The sequence below is a fragment of the Fistularia commersonii genome, chromosome 25 (assembly GCF_037954325.1).
Source record: "Fistularia commersonii isolate RoL2024-O1a breed Wild chromosome 25, RoL_Fcom_v1.0, whole genome shotgun sequence".
Classification (NCBI taxonomy): Eukaryota; Metazoa; Chordata; class Actinopteri; order Syngnathiformes; family Fistulariidae; genus Fistularia; species Fistularia commersonii.
Genome location: NC_141308.1, coordinates 3,122,533 through 3,141,842, shown reverse-complemented (window position 1 = coordinate 3,141,842; position 19,310 = coordinate 3,122,533). Strand labels below are relative to the sequence as shown.

Genomic DNA, 19,310 nt, shown 5'->3' with positions numbered 1-19,310 from the left:
AACCTTACCTATGACTTTGCACTATGATCTGTGGCCAAGTTATCAGGAATTTGTATTGTTTGACTCTTCCTGTTTTCATTCTGTTTTGGAAAAAAATATTCAACTTGAGTTGGCTCAGAGCATGCTTTACATTTTTAGCAACAGTGGAAGAAAACCCTGGCTAACAGGATGCCTTTTCAGATTTCAGAAGAGGTTTTCTCTTACGTTTGAATTCTGCGTGCAGAATTATTTGTAGCTGAGTCATATGCTTGAGAGGCTGCACTGCCAGGAGCTAAGCTGCTAAGAAACGATAGACATTCGTGGGGGGCGAGGGGGCATGCCTCAAATAAATATGTTAGATTGAAAAATCTACATGCATTGAAGAGATGTGTATTTTTTATTTGCCCTGCTTACAGGCTTGTCAAATAGGAAAGGTGGCAAATTAAAGGAACAACCAGAGTAAATGAGATGCTGATCCTGACAGACATGTTTTATGTTGGACTCAAAATTATTTGACGTACCTGGACACGATCACAGGGCACTCATTTTTATAGTTGTGGATTATGCACAACACAGGTTCTAAAAGAGTGGTCATAAATTGCAATTGTATTGTCATAAAAGTTCAAACAAACAGTGTTGCGTGCAATAAGTTATCACTATTCCTCAAGCATGCGTCGAGTTAAAGAAAAAGAAAAAGAAAAAGAAAACACAATAATGAACATCATACAAAGAGATTATTTTGGTCTTTTGCCATAGGTTTCTCATTGGCATGCTTTCAAACCTCAGGAGTGCAGCGGAGAGAGTAGGACTCGTAACAAATGATCATCATCAATTACAACATTGAACATTGCAAATGGCATAGAAGAGTCAGAACATTGCATGCATTGGTTTTAATTACATCTCTCATGGGGCTAATATTTCATTGGAATGTAAAAAAATTACCATTTTAGGTTTTGATGTAGTCTCCCTAAATGTGTCACAGTAGAGATGACTATCCTGCCACTGTAAAAATGGGGGTTCCTACTTCTTGCTGACATGACACCTCCACATAAAGGTTATAAAAAATGATAAAGGCAAGACATGAGAACCAGTAAGAGTATCAGTTAAATCACCATTTAGGAAAACTGTAACTTGACAAGGCTTAGACATTAAATTAATACTTTTCAAGCTTTATATGTCAGGTTTAATTTTTTTTTTTTTTTTTTTTGTTTAGTGGTGACATTTTTTACTCCTCCCTTCAGAAATCAGTATGGATGAGGACCCATCATTCAGCAGGCTCATGGTCATGAAGCGTGAGGAAGGCTGATATTAATAATGTGGTTAGTGGCAGGGCAAGATATGAGACCGATTCCTTTGCATACTCTGCCGGTTGGACTTAAAAAGAACATTATGTTGTGATTGACGTTTAGATTTTTCGTACACACCTACATTTCCCCCTTTCTAACATCGAGGGGGAGTTTGGATTCATATCACGAACAACCTTTTCATCCTACCAGTGGAGTTATAGACTTGCAAATAATATGTTCCTTGACAAAGAGCACCGAAGGTGTTCATATGCCTCATTGCCTTTCAACACCTCGATGGTGTTTTTCCTTCATTTTGCCACCTGTCGGAATTTCACATTTAGTTCACAGTCAGAGGAAGCAGCGTTTGGCGCTCTGTTGGTTTGAACTGCTCTGCTTCTGTGATAAATTTTTTGAGCTCTCTCTTCTGTTTTTTTGTACTCCTCCCTGTTGTGCCCCTTTTCGTTTGTTCTTTGTATCTGTCTCTCCGTGTATTTCTCTTAATCCCCGATGTTTCTTCCGAATTACCCGGCATCTGCTCCTATCTTCTGTCCCTTCATCTTTCCTTTCCTTTTTATTTGTCCCATGCGGCGCCTCTCTTTCTGGCAGACCTGTGCGATTACAAAAACTTTGTTAATAATCGCCAGGCTGTCAATCAAAGGGGTGATCTCTCCACAGTGACCAATGCCATGACGGGAATGAGCCCCTCTCCCTCACTCTCAGCCCTGTCCAGTCGTGCCGGCTCCATCAATAACCTCCATGATCGCATCTTCAGCCCGGCAAGCGAAGAGGCTATCGAGAGGCTCAAGGTAGGGCTGATGGAAGACGGATTCGGTAATACGTGTTGTTGAATATGTGTCCGTGGGTGTGACTTTCTTACAAATATTGATGGAAGACTTCTTTGCAATAAAAGAAGCAAATTTGCATCGATTTCGCAAACAGGAAACTGAGAAAATCATCGCGGAGCTGAACGAGACATGGGAAGAGAAGTTACGACGCACCGAGGCCATTCGCATGGAGAGGTTGGGGAAATAGTATTACGCATGGAATTTCTGTCCTTCTGTCAATTATAAGACTTGCTTTGGTTTCCATTCTAAAGACCTCTCAGTTACATACCGATTAAAAAATGTAGATTAAATAACTATTTTCTGCATTCAGGTTATAATATCCCAGCAAGCGTATTCTTAATTGTATGCCCCTAAATTCAGGGCTACTTGGGAAGTGGGGATGTTTTTCCTTATTCATTTGTTTGACCTGTCATATTTTGTATATCATTTTATTTAAAAATGGTGAGTTCTTTTCAACACGATCCACTTTAAAATGCTCAGTTACCTAGTATCCTTGATATAGATTGACATATACTTCAAAATGTTTAATTTTGCACAAAAAGAACAAAAACCAACATTGAATGATCGCATTTCAGAATTTCAGTGATCAGACATTTATGTTATGATCAGAACATACAATATAAATGATAAGCCAACAGCTGTTAAAGTTACCATTTACTCATACACTATTTTCGGTGAATTTTTATTTTTGATTTTATTACAACAGTTGCATCAATAGTAGTAGTCAAGATGTTGTAATAATCCTACTGAAAATCAGTTTGCTGACTTAATATATTGAAAATACAAATTTCTCTGCTGACAAGCTAAAGGAGCTATTGTTTCCAAGCATATTAAATGTTATTTTTCCTCCTTTTGCAGCTGCTCACCAGGTGCACATTTTGTGGTATATTTATTAGATGCATCATGAGGGGGGAAAGGATAGAGAGGAGGGGCTTTAGAGCTTTACCTTTGTAAGAACTCCAACAATAATGCTGAATCAATGAATGTATTGTCTTGTCAACAGAGAAGCCCTGTTAGCTGAAATGGGTGTCGCCATGAGAGAGGATGGAGGCACTGTAGGTGTTTTCTCCCCAAAAAAGGTGAGAAGTTGATTTCTTCGCCTTGGTTGTGGGCACACAACTCAATTAAATATGTATCTGCGAGATATTCTAAGACCAAGTGTTTGGATATAGAGGGCGAAACATGTATAATACAATTTTCCCTTCAGACCCCACACTTGGTGAACCTGAATGAAGACCCGCTTATGTCAGAGTGTCTGCTTTACTACATCAAAGATGGCATCACTAAGTAAAATTTTCAATATTTACTGTTAATGAAGATATGGCACTGATTTAAGGAATTTGAAGTGTGATTAATGTCCTATGTTTCATTACAGGGTTGGCCGTGAAAACGCAAAAACTCGACAAGATATAGTTCTCAGCGGCCATTTTATCAAAGATGAGCACTGCACTTTCAGCAGCACCACAAACCCTCAGGGAGAAGGTAATAGCTCACAGTTCTCTGGCCGGTTATGTGAAATCACTTTTTAGAACTGGCCAAATGTTTAAATATATATGAAAACTAGATCCATCAAGTAATAGTTTTGAAAATATACTTTGTGCCAGGTTGTGTCATTTTGGAGCCATGTGATGCAGCAGAGACATATGTCAATGGAAAGAGAGTTACCTCGCCCATCGTGCTGCGGTCTGGTATGTGTTTTTTTAAATTTTACTCAACTTAAAAATCACCAGTGGAGCGAGTATACAATACACGTATGTCAGAATAGCTTCCATAAGATTGACATTTGCTTGTCAACTTCAGGTATTTAAAGCACCCCTGTGTTCTTCTACTATGTATATGACTTGTCTGTCAATTATTACTGTCTCTATAACTTGTCTATCTATCTATTATTATTATTATTATTATTATTATTTTCCTCATAGCCAGCCATTGCAAAATTTCACTGTTCCTGCACAATAACAATAAAAACTCTTGATTCTTGATTCTTATCATTACAAATTAAACTTTAAAAGCATGTAAATTCCTGCTCCTTCAGGCCAGTATGATCTAGTGTGATTTCTTTTTCTCTTTTCAATTTCTTTAATTTAGGCAACCGCATCATCATGGGCAAGAGTCACGTGTTTCGCTTCAATGACCCCGAGCAGGCTCGGCTGGAGCGCGAGAGGACTCCCTGCGCCGAGACTCCGGTCGAACCCGTCGACTGGGCTTTCGCTCAGAGAGAACTTCTAGAAAAACAAGGCATTGACATGAAGCAGGAGATGGAGCAGAGGTTTGAGATGAAGAAAATCAAATTGATTATAACAATTGGGATGGTGATGCAATGTTGTTTTTTTTTTTGATTTCCCATTAACGTCATAAGTTTTGTCACCGTTTAGCAATTGATTGTAATAAGTGGGACGGTGATGCAATGTTTTTTTTTGATTTCCCATTAACGTCATAAGTTTTGTCACCGTTTAGCAATTGATTATGATAATTAGGACGGTGATGCAACTTTTTTTTTTTTTGATCTCCCATTAACGTCATAAGTTTTGTCACCTTTTTAAAAATTCATTGATTCATGACATCTATTATTGGTTTAGCAACACTCACACCCTACCAAATTCATTTCAGGCTTCAGGAGCTTGAGGATCAATACCGAAAAGAAAGAGAAGAAGCCAGTAACTTGCTAGAACAGCAAAGACTGGTAATTATTTCATTTATTATTACATATTATGTATTATATTGTCACGATTCCTCTGGTCCCCGGACCAGCTGCACAGTGATCACTGCAGTTATCCTCTGCACCTGGAGGCCACGCCGCACCAGGGGGGAATCAGCTAATCAGCCTGAGTATTTAAGGCCGACCCAACGTTTCAGTGATCGTCCGGTCTTGTTCGAAAACGCTTGAATAAATCAACCTGCAATTCTATGTACCTGTGTCTGTCCTCCTGGGGGAAACTTTAACATATACGTTATTATTTCATTTCCATATGAACATCAAATGAAAGTGCAGTGATATACTAATGTTACCCTAGTGATCCATTATTTCTTGAGGGATCACCTGCTCTTTTAATTGTGTGTGAGATCTGAGTTGTTTTTTTTTTGTTTCAGGACTATGAGAGTAAACTGGAGGCTCTTCAGAAACAGGTGGACTCTCGCTACCTGGAATCACCTGAGGAGGAAGAGGAACCTGAAGAGGAAGGTGAATATAACTTATTTTTACAATTTCACTGCCACATTAAACTCCTGGAATGTGAGGGCTTTTACTTATGCACAAAGCAACCAGTTTATATCATTCTAATCAATATTTGCCCTGCAGTGGCATGGACCAAGCGTGAGACCGAGTTGGCTCTGTGGGCCTTCCGAAAGTGGCGTTTCTACCAGTTCACCTCACTCCGGGATTTGCTTTGGGGCAATGCAATCTTTCTCAAAGAAGCCAATGCTATAAGTGTGGAGCTTAAGAAGAAGGTAGGAAACCACAGAAACGTGAAAACCTTTTTCAGCGATGTACGTATGTAGCTGTTGAATTTTTGATTTCAATAAATTGTAATTTGTACCATGTTTTCCAGACTTGAGCACACCTGAATAAAAGCCATCAACAAAAAAAATCAATAACTAAATATGTGTATCGGCCTATACATATAAAGGCTGCACTTGTCCATAAGATGCAGGTGTCCATGTTGTCACATGAGATATTTACACAGAAACATTTTTTTTTTCAGTTTTTCTTTTTTTTTTTTTTACTTTTAGTTCAATACCACACATACACAAATATGTACTGGAAATGCTTTTTTCCAAACAGTGCCTGTCACACGGCTGAGAAAGATTACTGATAAATAACAAGGAAAAGTCCATCCATCCATACATTTTCTATCCCCACTATGTCCTACTCCAGCTGATCGCTAGCTTCGCCGTCGTCGTCCTGTGCCCTAAAACCATTAAAATCGAGGCTAAATGTTTTGGCGCATGATGAAGCACGTTAGCCCCAAAATATACATAAAGTAGCCGTGTTGTTTAAGTGTTCAAAGCGTGTGAAAAAGTAGCAGCTTATAGTCTGGAAATTACAGTAATTTGATATTTTTATTTTTTCATATTTAAAATTCATATTTTATTCTATATTTGGTCGATTAAAATAGAATCACAAGAGATCTTACTTTCCGCATAAGTGATCCTGAAATTGCTCTGTAATTCAATATGATTTTTAGATTTTTTTTTTCAGTTTGAGTCTTAGCATGAGCTTTCTCATACTAAAATACATTAACATATTTGAGACGTCCGATTATCAAGAGCTCCAAAAGTCTCGGCACGGTGCGCAAACAATAATGCGATTCATTTTTTAAATTTCATTTCATCCACAGGTGCAGTTTCAATTTGTCCTGCTGACAGACACCCTGTACTCTCCTCTGCCCCCTGATCTGCTGCCTCCCTGTGAGGCCAAAGAGAGGGAGAGACGGCCCTTTCCTCGAACGATAGTAGCCGTAGAAGTGCAGGATCAAAAGAACGGTGCAACACATTACTGGACTTTGGAGAAGCTCCGGTATGTCTGCCATAAAAAGGTTATCATCATGCATGCTGAGGCTCACATTAAATCATTAACCCAATTTTTTTAGAAATTCAATGTTTTCAGTAATTTTACTGTCATTCTCATTGAAAGAGTTCAGGAATTTACAGATGAAAACTTTCAAAATGTCCAGTGATTACATTTAATACACAAGCATGTCTTCTGGTCTTCTTACTTCCTCCGAATTTTGGGTGGTGAAGCTGCTCTGACCGCTTTCCCTTTCTATACCGCCCCCTATAGGCAGAGGCTGGACCTGATGAGGGAAATGTATGACCGTGCTGCAGAGCTCCCCAGCAGTGCTGTGGAGGACTGTGACCACACCCTGACTGGAGGCGACCCCTTCTATGATCGTTTCCCCTGGTTTCGTCTGGTGGGGAGGTCAGTCATCCACCACTACACACTGTTTAGCCTTCAGCCGGTATTTATGCGAAACCTGGATTTTCATCGCAAGGTTACGGCTTTCTAAAAGTAACACCCCGTCCCCCTATACCTCAGAGCTTTCGTGTATCTGAGCAACCTGCTGTACCCGGTGCCCCTGGTGCATCGTGTGGCCATTGTCAGCGAGAAAGGAGAGGTGAAGGGCTTCCTCAGAGTTGCCGTACAGGCCATCTCAGGTAAAGTTAAAATCTAAAATAGAGACAATAATTAACTTTCTCTAGGTTGTTGATTGCCTTTTATTTTGTGCTTGACAATACCGATGTTTTTGTTTTTGTGTCTCTGAAGCTGATGAAGAAGCCCCAGATTATGGCTCTGGTGTGAGGCAGTCAGGCACTGCCAAGATCTCCTTTGAGGATAAACAGTTTGAAAAGGTGCTATGTCCAACAGTGTGCAATATTTTTCTTTAGTATGAATGAAATTGCATTAGATACGTGTGTGTATGTGTATGCATGTGCCTCCTGCACCTCAGATTCAGTGCCAGGTCTGTGACTGTTTCATGTCGTCCTAAAGTTCCAGACTGAGTCATGTCCTGGTGGTCTCTCCCACTCCAACACGTCCCAGGAGGAGCTGCGAATTGTTGAGGGAGAAGGACAGAATGCAGAAAATGGATTGTCTGCAGATGAAGTCAACAATAACACATGTGAAGGTGAGCCAGATTGTTTTATCGCTCAAAGGCAATTAAACGGAAACGCTATGATGACCGCATTTTTATCCAAGAGGGGACGTGCCGTCTCATGTTTGTGTTCCTAATCACAAATCAAAAATTCCTCTTTGAGTACCTAAAGCAAGCATCTCTAGATGACTTTGCATGTTTCTGCTCTTTGTTTATAATGATATGGAGAAATACTGTTATATCAGACAGGAAAACTCAGATACTTCAACCTAGTAACCTCTACCTTGCTTTTGCAATGTTTTTTCAATATTCAATGATTCCCAAGTGTAACTTCCTGCCGGTCAAATATTACTTCCCATTAGCGCAGACTGTTTGAAAATGTTTTGCACTTCTTTGCACGGTCATTTCTAATTCCGTTCAGTTGAATGTTATTGTTCTCTTGATAAATCACTCCTGTCATAATTGCTTTTTGATTTGTAAGGACAAACTGAACTAAACGCAGTACAATTACCTTCCCTTTTAGCCTCCCAGGAGGCTCCCTGCAGTCCATTGAAATGCTCAGGTTTGGGTATGGATCTTCCTTTGGATCCTTCCCCAGACAAGGCCCTGTCCCATCTGAAAATTGGCAGCACCTTCACCTTCCGTGTCACCGTCTTGCAGGCCTCTAGTATCTCCGCTGAATATGCCGACATCTTTTGCCAGTTCAAGTGAGTGGACAGCGACACTGTTATTGTATTGTGTGTTTTAGACAAAGGTAAGTGAAATGACAGCTATGCTTGTATTCTTGATTGTGTCAGCTTTTCAGATGAGAAAAGGTACAAAAAATTGGAGAGCAAGTCCAGATGTTATAGCCGTGTCCCTTTTTTCAGCTTCATCCATCGCCACGATGAAGCTTTTTCCACTGAGCCTCTGAAGAACACCGGCAGGGGTCCACCCTTGGGCTTCTATCATGTACAGAATGTAAGAAAAGAAACATAACATTGATAAACTGCCTATTAATATATTCTTTATAGAGGATGTTTTTTTGACTTGAATATTTACCCTCTTCTCTGTTAGATCACAATCGAGGTGACCAAGTCCTTCGTGGAGTACATCAAGACTCAGCCCATCGTCTTCGAGGTATTTGGCCACTATCAGAAACAGCCGTTCCCTCCACTGTGCAAAGACTTGATCAGGTAAGGCAGGATCTCGTCCATAAATCACCGCCTGACAACTACCGGTTGACAATAATGGACTGAAAATGTCCACATGTTTTATTTCTTTATTTTTTTTCTTTAGTCCTTTGAGACCTTCCAGACGACAGTTCCCCAGAGTGATGCCACTGTCAAAACCAGGTTAGCAGCTAATATTTATTCAAGTAATCAATTGTCCCCTTTCATTTATTCAATTATTAATTTGTTTGTTTAGTGAATTATAATCATTCCTCACCTCTCTGAGAATTACCATCAGAATTAGCCTTTTTAACTGGGATGCTGGTGTCAATTGTACAATAACTACCATTTTATGAATGACCAGTAATGTCTGAATTGCAATAATGTCTTTTTTTTTTTTTTTTTTTTTTGTTAAATCTATTAAGCACCCTTTAGACCTCAAAGGCCAATCAGGCCTTTTATTGATTTCTCCCAAATTTTGCTTAGATATTTTTTTTGGGCTTCTTTGACGACATGGTTGGGGTCTGGCTTCTCCATTTCGCCCAACTCTCTTTCTTCCAAAACATTTCAATGCTAACTTTAGGTAGCGTAACCTCCATCACACTGAAAACACATTCCTCTGCCCAGCTCTGACACAGTTTAACGGTAAACTTTGCTATAGTGTGTCACATATCATTTACTTTTTCTTTCTTCCAGTGCCAGCCACCAAGCTCAGCACACTGACTCGTTCCACTGCAGGACCTTGCCACGCCAAATATGACCTTATGGTCTTCTTCGAGATCTGCGAACTGGAAGCAAATGGAGAGTGAGTTTTTAGTCCTAAAGTCATACATTTCTCAATTCAAATGGTTCATTCAGAATTCCAAACAATTTGGAACTGGTTGCATCCACAGCGTGTGATAGACTTTGTTTATTTTTTCAGCTACATTCCAGCTGCCGTTGACCACAGAGGTGGAATGCCCTGCCATGGCACATTCCTCTTACATCAGGTCTGACCACAATTCATACCACTGGAAAATCAGATATTTCTCATGACTTCATCTTAAATACCAGAAAGTAAACTGGCTTATTTTCCATTTTCTCAACTCTGCAGGGCATTCAGAGGAGAATCACAGTTACTATTGCTCATGAAACAGGAAGTGACATTGAGTGGAAGGAGGTGAAGGAGCTGGTTATCGGTGCGTTACAAGGAAGTGTTGGTTGGGGCTTTAAACTAAAAAATGTGAAAGGTCTTTATTCAGATTGTTTTATTGTAGGCTTATTGAAAATTCCCCTGGTCGCTTTTTGTGAATTCAGGTCGCATTCGCAACACTCCAGAAGCCGATGAGACCATTATAGATCCCAACATCCTTTCCCTCAACATCCTGTCCTCTGGATATTTCTGGCCAAAACATGATGACAAGTACGCCGTCTCAGTGACTTTCAATATAATTGTTTTCTGTCGAATGTAGGGATTATATTCACTAAACAGCAGTATATATTCCTAGACATATTTATTTTTTTGTATTTATTTTACATTGCCTCAGTGTATGTTTTATACTGAAATATTTATTTGCTACAGTGCTTTTTTTAGTTGATACTGATCATTTTATTTGCAGACCTCTTACTTTTAACAGGTACCGTTAAAAGTTTCTAACTCATGTCTTATCTCTCTTTATTCTTTATTAATGGCAGTGTCTCCTTGGGAATTGATCATAGGTATAATGACAATCATTTTTTCTTATTTTTAATTTGTTTCTGTTGACACACTGTCTATTTGCTCTGGGGCTATTCATGAGGTTGAAACTTTTCTTCTTTGAGGAACTGGCAAATACATGATAATGCCTTTTTGTTCTCCTCACAACAGAACCTTCTACAGATTTGAGGCAGCGTGGGACAGTTCCATGCACAACTCTCTCCTTCTGAACAGAGTAACCCCCTATGGAGAGAAGATCTATATAACTCTTTCTGCTTATCTAGAGGTACTGACAAAAACACGTTACTGGTCCGCGGTCGGAACCCATCTATGTAACACACCGCTCCCCGTTGTTATGGATAGATTTGAAATAGGCGGCATAATTTTTATTGTAACTAGATGGAGAACTGCACTCAGCCAACAGTGATCACCAAAGATTTCTGCATGGTATTTTACTCCCGCGACACAAAGCTGCCGGCTACTCGCTCTATCCGAAACCTCTTCAGCACTGGCTGTCTGAGGCCGTCCGAAAGGTAAATATATTTGGTTTCACATACTTTCAAATCTTCCAGTTCTTCTCATCACAAAATCTATCACATTTGTTTCGAATATAACTTGTCAAACTGATTAATCAGCTGCCCGCCCTTCAAATTTATTGCTGAATAGTGTCCCTCTCACTTTAAGTAACCGTGTCACTGGAGTCTATGAGATGACTCTGTGCCATGTGGCGGACAATGGAAGCCCAGGTAAGGCGAAACTCCGTGGTGGCAATTGGAAACCGATTTAATAATTGTATACGAACATGAATAACCCGGCCTATACTACTCCACCTTGTCAGGTATGCAGCGTCGCCGCCGCCGCGTGCTGGACACTTCAGTGGCGTATGTTCGAGGAGAGGAGAACCTGGCTGGATGGAGGCCCAGGAGTGACAGCCTCATTCTTGACCACCAGTGGGAGCTTGAGAAACTCAGCCTTCTTCAAGAGGTGAGTTGAACAAATGAGCAAAAAATTGAGTTTGATAATATTTTGATGTATTTTGGGAAAAAGAATGTGCTTCATCTGTGTGCATTAAATGAAAAAGAAACATACAACTTTGAATAATTGGTGGTAAAAAGAGCATGTTTGGACCCTGAGAACAGAACTCCGTGGACCAACCAAACATCGTGACGAGAGTCTGTCGTACAAGTTATCCGTTGATAACCGGCCAAAGTATTTTCTTTAGGTGGAGAAAACCCGGCACTATCTGTTGCTAAGGGAGAAGCTGGAAGCAACCCTGCAAGCAGGACAGGATGCGCTCTCCAAGAACATTGATTTTGACTTTGCAAAGAGCCCAGTCCTTAGCCACAGTCCTAACAGCAGCCCTGCCCCTGACAGTCCCAACCAGAGGCAGAGGGAGCTGGCTGCAAAGGTGACTTTTTGACTTTGGGGTGTTCTGACATTCGTAGCTTTCCCCTTAAATTGCACATTTTTTTTGCCAGGCTTGATAGAGCATCATCTAATAGAAAAATACTCTCCATTTTTCAATGTCCATGCAAACAGTGTCTGCGCCTGCTGATGCACACCTTCAACAGGGAGTACAGCCAGGTGAGCAGCAGTGCCAGTGAGAGCAAGGTGAGCCCCAGCCCAGGCCCTCTTACCCGGCGAATCGTTCCCTTCGAACCTTTAACTCTATTTAGCCTGGCCCTCCTCTCTACCTCTCCAACCGTCATTGTCACAATTCATCACTCTCTAATTTGGTCAATACACATTTCTAAACATGATTTTTTTTTTTTTTTTTTAACAGTCTCGATCTTATTTTCGCCAACAATTAGATCACTTTCACCTTATCTGACAAACCAATTTTGACACAAGTTTAACTAAAATATGGAATATTACATTCCTAACTTTAATTCATATACTAGTGTTATATTTTTCACAGAATAGGTAATATTCTCACATGGCTGCAGAATGCTGGAAATCAGCTCAGATCATTTTATTCAATAACTTGTCCTCAAATTCTACCACAAGCTTCTGCTGGCTAGAGTAGGTGGCGAAAAGGGGAGTTCGTGACGAAAAGGGGACAAGTTGAGCATTATTTTAATAATAATTTATAATAAAGTACACAATCTTTTCACTGGTTTTCTCCATAAATCCATTTTCTTCAACATATTTGCGTCCAAGTTATGTAAGTAGAGAAGCTTTACTGTTATAGAAATTTGTGAAACAAGAGTAACTGACTAATTATTTAATATCTTTAAAGGGAGAGTTAATCTTTGGCTCATGCCTGCTGCCATGCATCCATTTTTCATTAAATAAAATAGCTATTCTGCCCTACTAACCCGCTATCATCCCCCTGTAGAGACTCGGAGGCTTTACCTAACGTAATAATACTCCTTTATGTTCTATTTAAAATGTTAACCTGCAAGGGGCTCTTAGACATAAAGAAGATATTTTCACGATAGTATATACATGATCTACAATTTGTTGGTAAAAAGTGGCCAGTTGTGTGACTGAAATATTCTGTGATTGCATGTCTGTGTTGTATGTGCTTAATTGTTTGCTGCTACGTTACGTTTGTATGTTTTTGTTCCTCTTGTGTGGTGTGTGCTTCTGCACGTGCGAATTGTTGTGAATGTGTTTGTATGTCATGCGTGTGTATTTAGCTTTCAGAGATGTCTGCATCACTCATGAGAGAATCATCGTCCTCTGGGCTGAGCACGCTCACTCCATCCTCGACCTGCCCCTCAATAGTGGAAGGACACTATGATATAAGGTATACAACATCATAAAGGTAAAGTTTTATCTAGTAACTGGGCTCTGAGGGTCAGAATTTACTCAGACAAATGAGGTCTATCCTACTGTAGTGGTTGTGGCCATGAGATAGAAAAAAACAAAATTATTTTACCATGTGGTTAAGTTTTTTTTTTTTGTTTCAAATGCCTTCAGAGAAATGTTGGGACTTTTTACAATAAAAGGAGCAAGTCTCTGTCTAAGATTTATCTGTGATGCTGATAGTGATTCGCTCAAATCGTGCACCCTCACAGACGTTCACCCATCAGTGTTGGAATTCATCCACATGCACAGTTGTCTGTTTCAGTGTATCTGCCAGAAGTGAATTTGAAAGGCCAGAAAAAAATACATATTTGCTTTGGTGACCCATAATTAGGGAGATGGTGAAAGAAAGACAATATATTTGGAACACTGAATTTTGTGAGTTGTAAAATTGATAGAAAAATCTTTCATAATTTTCTTAACATCCCACCACAAAATGATGACGTTTTCAAACATCATTTTAAAAGTGCATTCATAAACCGAGCTTCCTGTCAATTGCAAGCGTAATCGTGACTCATCATTTCATCTCAACAGCCGTCAAGCACATTTCTAATGTATTACAATGTAAACAAATGTTCTGTTTATGATGTGTCTAAATGAACACCTTCAAAATGTAGGAATTATTTTGCATTATAATTCCTGCTCGCCCTACGTATTGATCCAGTCATGGAGGCACCTTCCCTTTGTCTCCATTTTTGTCCTGCTGTGAAGAACCCAAACAATGCTCAGCTCTTCTTATTCCTAAATGTTTATCGATCATACAACGTCATCCATTTAACATAGAGCATATTTACATCTGCCGAACACCTCTACACCATCTGTCATTTTATGCTAGATTCCGCGAAAAGGTCAATTTGGGTGATTTTTGACTTGTCACTACAATGTTGCGCAGACACACCGAACCCGGTTCTGGAGCCTCCACACCAGACCTAGACCCGTATAGCCCAGTGGACAGAAAGAAAGCCCTCAGAGGATGCGCCTTCGTGCCTGACATCCAGGAGATTCGAGTCAGGTCAGATGATCATAACATCAGTCGCAGAGTTCATTTGTCTGTCACCTGCTAGATAAACTTAGTCAAACCCTTTTTGACAGGGGAAGAAGCAGGTCTTGACTTTTTGATATGTTTTGGTCACACACATCATTGTTCTTCTCACTATGTGCAGCCCAATTGTGTCAAAGAAGGGTTACTTGCACTTCCTGGAGCCTCACACTAGTGGCTGGGTAAAACGCTACGTGGTGGTGCGCAGGCCCTATGTCTACTTGTATCGCAGTGAGAGGGACAGCGTGGAGAGAGCTGTCATCAACCTGTCCTCCGCTAAGGTGGAATACAGTGAAGACAAACAAACGTTGCTCCGGGTAGGACCAAGGATCCCTTCTACTTTAATGCCAGCTTCTACTCACGATATACACATTTACTGAGGGAGGTGTCTGAATAGCTAACCTTGAGGTATTCTCGATTTTTTTTTTTTTTTTTTTTTTTTTTTTTTTTAGACTCCAAACACATTTGCAGTGTGTACTGAGCATCGTGGGATATTGCTTCAAGCCAGCAATGACAAAGAAATGCATGACTGGCTGTATGCTTTTAACCCTTTGTTGGCCGGAACCATCAGGTGAGTAGTCGAACAGCTGCTTTGCTGAACTAAAAATCCAGTTTTAAAAAGATTTTAGAAATAAGGCTTTTCATCCTGTTGAAACATGTGCTCAGTTTCTATTGCCGTCCTACAAATCTGGAGCTGTTTTCTGTTAAACTTGATAACAAGTACGTCGTAGCCAGTTTAGAGGATCCTTTTCAAGTCTAGAATTGCTTTTGTTCAGGCCATCTTACTCAGGTACTCTGATTTATTCTTAGTTTACAACATTTGAATGATTAGCAAATATTTTACCATTTGGTATAGCACAGAGGCGGCGCGGCACAGACCCCTGGTAACTTTTTTTACATTTATCATTCAGCAGACGCTTTTATCCAAAGGGTCTTACAAAAATCGCAATTCAATAACCGAAGATCCATAGCACCAGTAGTCCTTATTCTGACAAGGGGACCTTTCTGTGTGGACTTTGCATGTTCTCCCAGTGTCTTGGTGGGCTTCCTCTGGGTTCTCCAGATTTGTCCCACAGTCTAAAAACATGCAGCAGGTTAATTGGAAAGAAATTGGGAAAATTTCCCCCAAATGTATAAGTGAGTGAATGGTTGTCTGTGTATATATACGGCCCTGCAATTGACTGGCGACCAGTCCAGGGTGTATACCGCCTCTCGCCAGATGACAGCTGGGATAGACTCCAGCATCCCCCCGCGACCCTGTGCGCAGGACAAGTGGCAGAAGATGGATGAATAGATGGATGGATGGTATAGCACAGACTGTGGTTAAGAAAAACACTGAATGTTTTAATATTCACCATAATCAAGGTTGTAGAAGGCAGTGTCATCCATAAGTCAACTGCTGCTCAACAGGATGTGGAAATTTACCGCCGTTTTCTCAGGACCGATGCTTTCGTTTCTAAGGAAACCCAAATGGAAAGGATTAGTGTTGTAAAATAAGCGGACAGTTTTCTTGACTTTTACATTTGTGATTTCCTCAGGTCAAAGCTTTCTCGGAGGAAGTCTGTACAGTCCATCCAGTCCATCCCGACTGCTGAGAGGATGTGAGATGCGTACTGGCCTCGTGGGAAATCACCAATATACAGAACAATACAATCTAAAAGCTCTTCACAATTCTGCTCTAGTTACCCTGACTTATTCACACACTTGTTTAATAACCCTTTATGAAATCCACCCCGGTCCCAAATGTCAATCGATTACTCATCCCTCAAGTCTCTGAAACACCACCTTTTCTGTTCTAGTAGTTACTCTCAGGAGCCACCTAGACCACTGCATGGTGTGCACCCTCCTAGAAGAACATGAGACAAACTAATAATTGTAGATAGTTGATTAACTTACTGTAATTGAGATAGTCTTAAGGAATGTAATCTGTTAGGCTAACACTTTTATTCTGTTAAACAATTAATACAAATAACTCCTCTATTTTAACAACCCTTCTTTTATTCATTCAAAAAAAATCAACAGTCAGTTTATTTCCCATTACCGTCACGCCGCTGATGAAGAATATGAAGACATCTACAATCGTGATGTTTCTCCAAAACATGTCAAGTACAGGAATGAAAGTGTCACCAACAGCCATCATACACTGTACATTACCTCAGCTTGCTATGGCTTGGTGCTCTAGAGCTTAGGGCGTGTGTATTCTGGCAAAGCTTTCAGAGCAAAACAAATGGTTGCTGTTGCCAATCGTTTGAACACTTAAGTAGCAAAAGGGATTTGCTTGGAAAAAAGGGTAAATAGTCTATTTTTTTGTTTTGTTTTATCTGAATTTGCTGGTTGGATTATTGAGAAAAGGACACTATCGGGAGAGATAATAGTCTCACAATGTGTTTTTTCCCTCTCACGATCCCTTTTTGGATATGATCATTAAGTTTACTCTTTACTGTTGCTATTATCTGTTTGATGCGACGTTACTTATTTTGTGATGGGATCACTAACCACTTTTGTTGCATAGCACTTTATTGTCTTTATTGAGTTAATGTATCATTTACTCGCTTGTTTTAACCAAAGCATTTTTTTTGCATTCTGAGTTTTTCACTGTATAGCTAGATTTTTGTTTTAATCAACAGCATTTTTAACATTTTAAATTACTCATTTTACATAATGTTTTGAATTTGATTGAATATGGAGCTGGAGCCAGTTGGATAACTTGATATTTAGACTGAGCGACGTAGATCGCCTGGCTTTATCCTAGCATTATAATGTAAAGCAAATAGCTAAAGAAAACAAACAAAAAGAAGTCAATTGGTATGACACTTATGAAGCCAGATTATTAGAACAAGTGGCACAGAATATATGAATTAATTAGGAACAGACTAACCGGTCATTTTAGAACAAAACGAGAGAGGCTCATTTCTCTCATTTAGACTTTTCAATCAAATATCCGCTGGTTGCGGCTTCACATTTGCATGACAGAATGGAAACGTGGATCTCATCAAATTAACCGCTAGATGTGAGCGCACATTTTGTTTGGAACCCTTGCTGCACTAGAAGGACCAGTCAATTTTATGTTTACGTTGCTATTTGAAAGAAGCACTTAATATATCTTTTATTGGCAAGCAATTGTCACATTAATATTTTGTAATGTTTATTGTGTCTCCTCTTGTGACTAAATGGAAAGTTGTAAATGACCATGGACCTGTGACCTGTCGAGGAAAGTTGCTTGCAGTGGTTGTCCATGTGTTGTCAATGTGCACCAGCTAGTGCCTCCCTCTTCTTCCTTTCTTTCTCTCATTCATCTTCACCTGTCAATACAGAAACTAGAAACATGAATCCAAGATTTAGGTTTTACATAGGGCAGCGCTAAATGCTACAGACCCTTTTTATATCGACGATGTACGTTTTTAGTTTTGAGGAGTGATAATTGTTGATGATGTAACAGTACGCTGCATATATCGCTCTATCATTAGCTGTAAATGTTGCATCTCAAATCTGTCCCCTTCCTAGCTTTTGAAATGTAGCTGCAAGATGTTTGACAGTCAAAAACAAGTAAAATATAATTTACTTGTTAGTATGACATATTCCAAGTCCAGAGGGTTTATAGGCATTTTTCTTTGCACTCAGCCAAGTTAACGACAAACATTGGCACTGAAGCTTATTTTGATCCCAGAAATATATATATATAATCAATAACAATAATAACTATTATTTAATAGTTTTGCAACTATGTATTGTTTATAGAAAGACATGGTCTGTCAACCATTGAGTCTTTACTATTGTCCTGTATGCCACAGGCCAGCCAACCTGTAGCACAATACAGCAAACCAGATTTCAATTTTGATTAATTTAATATCTTGATATATTTTTTTCATGATTTCTTTATTTTCTTGACATGACAAGAATGATATTTCTTGGATCAAAAAGAAGTAAAGAGATTCCACCATGCTAGTCTCAATGTTTTTGGTTATCTTGGTTGAAGTTTTTGGTAAAGCTGCTTATATTTACTGTATTCCGTAGCTGCAGGAAAAGATGGGGAAAAGAACGTTTTAGTTAAAATTCTGAAGTTTGAATACACTAACTTATGAAGTTCATATTCACACGCATATTTTTTTTTTTTTTTTTTTTTTTTCATTTCAGCAAATTTTTGAGAATGTATTGATGAATCAGGCTCATGTTGAAATATTACTGAGCTGTCCTGAGGATCCAAGATAATAATTATTTGCTTCAGCAATCAACCAACCACTACCACAACTGCACTGAAGTTACCTTTTAAGGTGATACATAACTAGGCAGACGACTCTCAGATGACTTCCAAACCTAATAGATCAAGGTTATCATGTTAGAATTACAATGTGAGACCATTTTAGTTCACCAGCCCGTAAGTGTCGAAGGTAGGATTGCTGATTTATATTTGGCTGCTTTTTAACTGTCATAGTGCTGGATCGAAGCATGCAGATCCTCTTATCTTCTGCTATTCTCCGTCTCTCTGTCAAGCCTTACCGCTTGCTAAAGACAACAGCTTTCCCATCCCTAAAGTGCTACTTGTAAAAGTATTGAAATTCATGATCCTTGTAATGAATACTGGAAACCTTCCTCTTGGCTCTGTCTTGTATATAAATAGAGACTTCCGTGTTGGGTCTGGTCACACAGATATTAACTCTTTTCCTCTGTAAACCATGATGAATAAGAATAGCTGGCCTGTTGCTTTGTCGAGTGTCAACCCAGAGTCACGTGTCTGAGTGTCCCTGCCCAGTGTGGGTGGTGAGCTTGGATCGAGCAGGTGATCACCATGTCTGCACTGTGGCTCTGAGCTGGACAAATTTAAGTCTTAATCTCAGTGCTCATCTTTTCAGTGTTCTGGAATTCTTTTTCATGTCTGTGGACACATAACAAGCTGTCAAAAAAAGGCAAATAAATAAATAAGTGTTGAAACTTA

At 39.6% G+C, this 19,310-nt stretch overlaps 1 protein-coding gene across 6 annotated transcripts in view; it reads left to right on the top strand.

Moving 5' to 3' along the window:
- Positions 1–19,310, top strand: part of kif1ab (kinesin family member 1Ab) — a 27,901-nt gene extending 8,591 nt beyond the window's left edge. For 2 of the 6 annotated variants that reach the window (XM_086172068.1, XM_086172067.1), the window contains 35 exons: positions 1,941–2,071; positions 2,205–2,284; positions 3,114–3,189; positions 3,318–3,397; positions 3,486–3,592; positions 3,715–3,798; positions 4,199–4,379; positions 4,721–4,793; positions 5,201–5,291; positions 5,409–5,557; positions 6,448–6,626; positions 6,891–7,028; positions 7,146–7,264; positions 7,374–7,459; positions 7,599–7,734; positions 8,225–8,408; positions 8,571–8,661; positions 8,758–8,876; positions 8,980–9,035; positions 9,549–9,657; positions 9,775–9,841; positions 9,946–10,030; positions 10,149–10,254; positions 10,527–10,550; positions 10,699–10,813; positions 10,927–11,060; positions 11,194–11,273; positions 11,366–11,511; positions 11,750–11,935; positions 12,067–12,138; positions 13,170–13,279; positions 14,231–14,350; positions 14,502–14,694; positions 14,830–14,948; positions 15,916–19,310. In XM_086172068.1, the coding sequence (XP_086028194.1) occupies positions 1,941–2,071; positions 2,205–2,284; positions 3,114–3,189; positions 3,318–3,397; positions 3,486–3,592; positions 3,715–3,798; positions 4,199–4,379; positions 4,721–4,793; positions 5,201–5,291; positions 5,409–5,557; positions 6,448–6,626; positions 6,891–7,028; positions 7,146–7,264; positions 7,374–7,459; positions 7,599–7,734; positions 8,225–8,408; positions 8,571–8,661; positions 8,758–8,876; positions 8,980–9,035; positions 9,549–9,657; positions 9,775–9,841; positions 9,946–10,030; positions 10,149–10,254; positions 10,527–10,550; positions 10,699–10,813; positions 10,927–11,060; positions 11,194–11,273; positions 11,366–11,511; positions 11,750–11,935; positions 12,067–12,138; positions 13,170–13,279; positions 14,231–14,350; positions 14,502–14,694; positions 14,830–14,948; positions 15,916–15,982 (3,893 nt within the window). In that variant the 3' untranslated portion in view covers positions 15,983–19,310. Of the gene's footprint in view, positions 1–1,871; positions 2,072–2,204; positions 2,285–3,113; positions 3,190–3,317; positions 3,398–3,485; positions 3,593–3,714; positions 3,799–4,198; positions 4,380–4,720; positions 4,794–5,200; positions 5,292–5,408; positions 5,558–6,447; positions 6,627–6,890; positions 7,029–7,145; positions 7,265–7,373; positions 7,460–7,598; positions 7,735–8,224; positions 8,409–8,570; positions 8,662–8,757; positions 8,877–8,979; positions 9,036–9,548; positions 9,658–9,774; positions 9,842–9,945; positions 10,031–10,148; positions 10,255–10,526; positions 10,551–10,698; positions 10,814–10,926; positions 11,061–11,193; positions 11,274–11,365; positions 11,512–11,749; positions 11,936–12,066; positions 12,139–13,169; positions 13,280–14,230; positions 14,351–14,501; positions 14,695–14,829; positions 14,949–15,915 lie in introns of all 6 variants that reach the window. The other 4 variants (XM_086172066.1, XM_086172065.1, XM_086172069.1 and 1 more) reach the window with 4 other exon arrangements.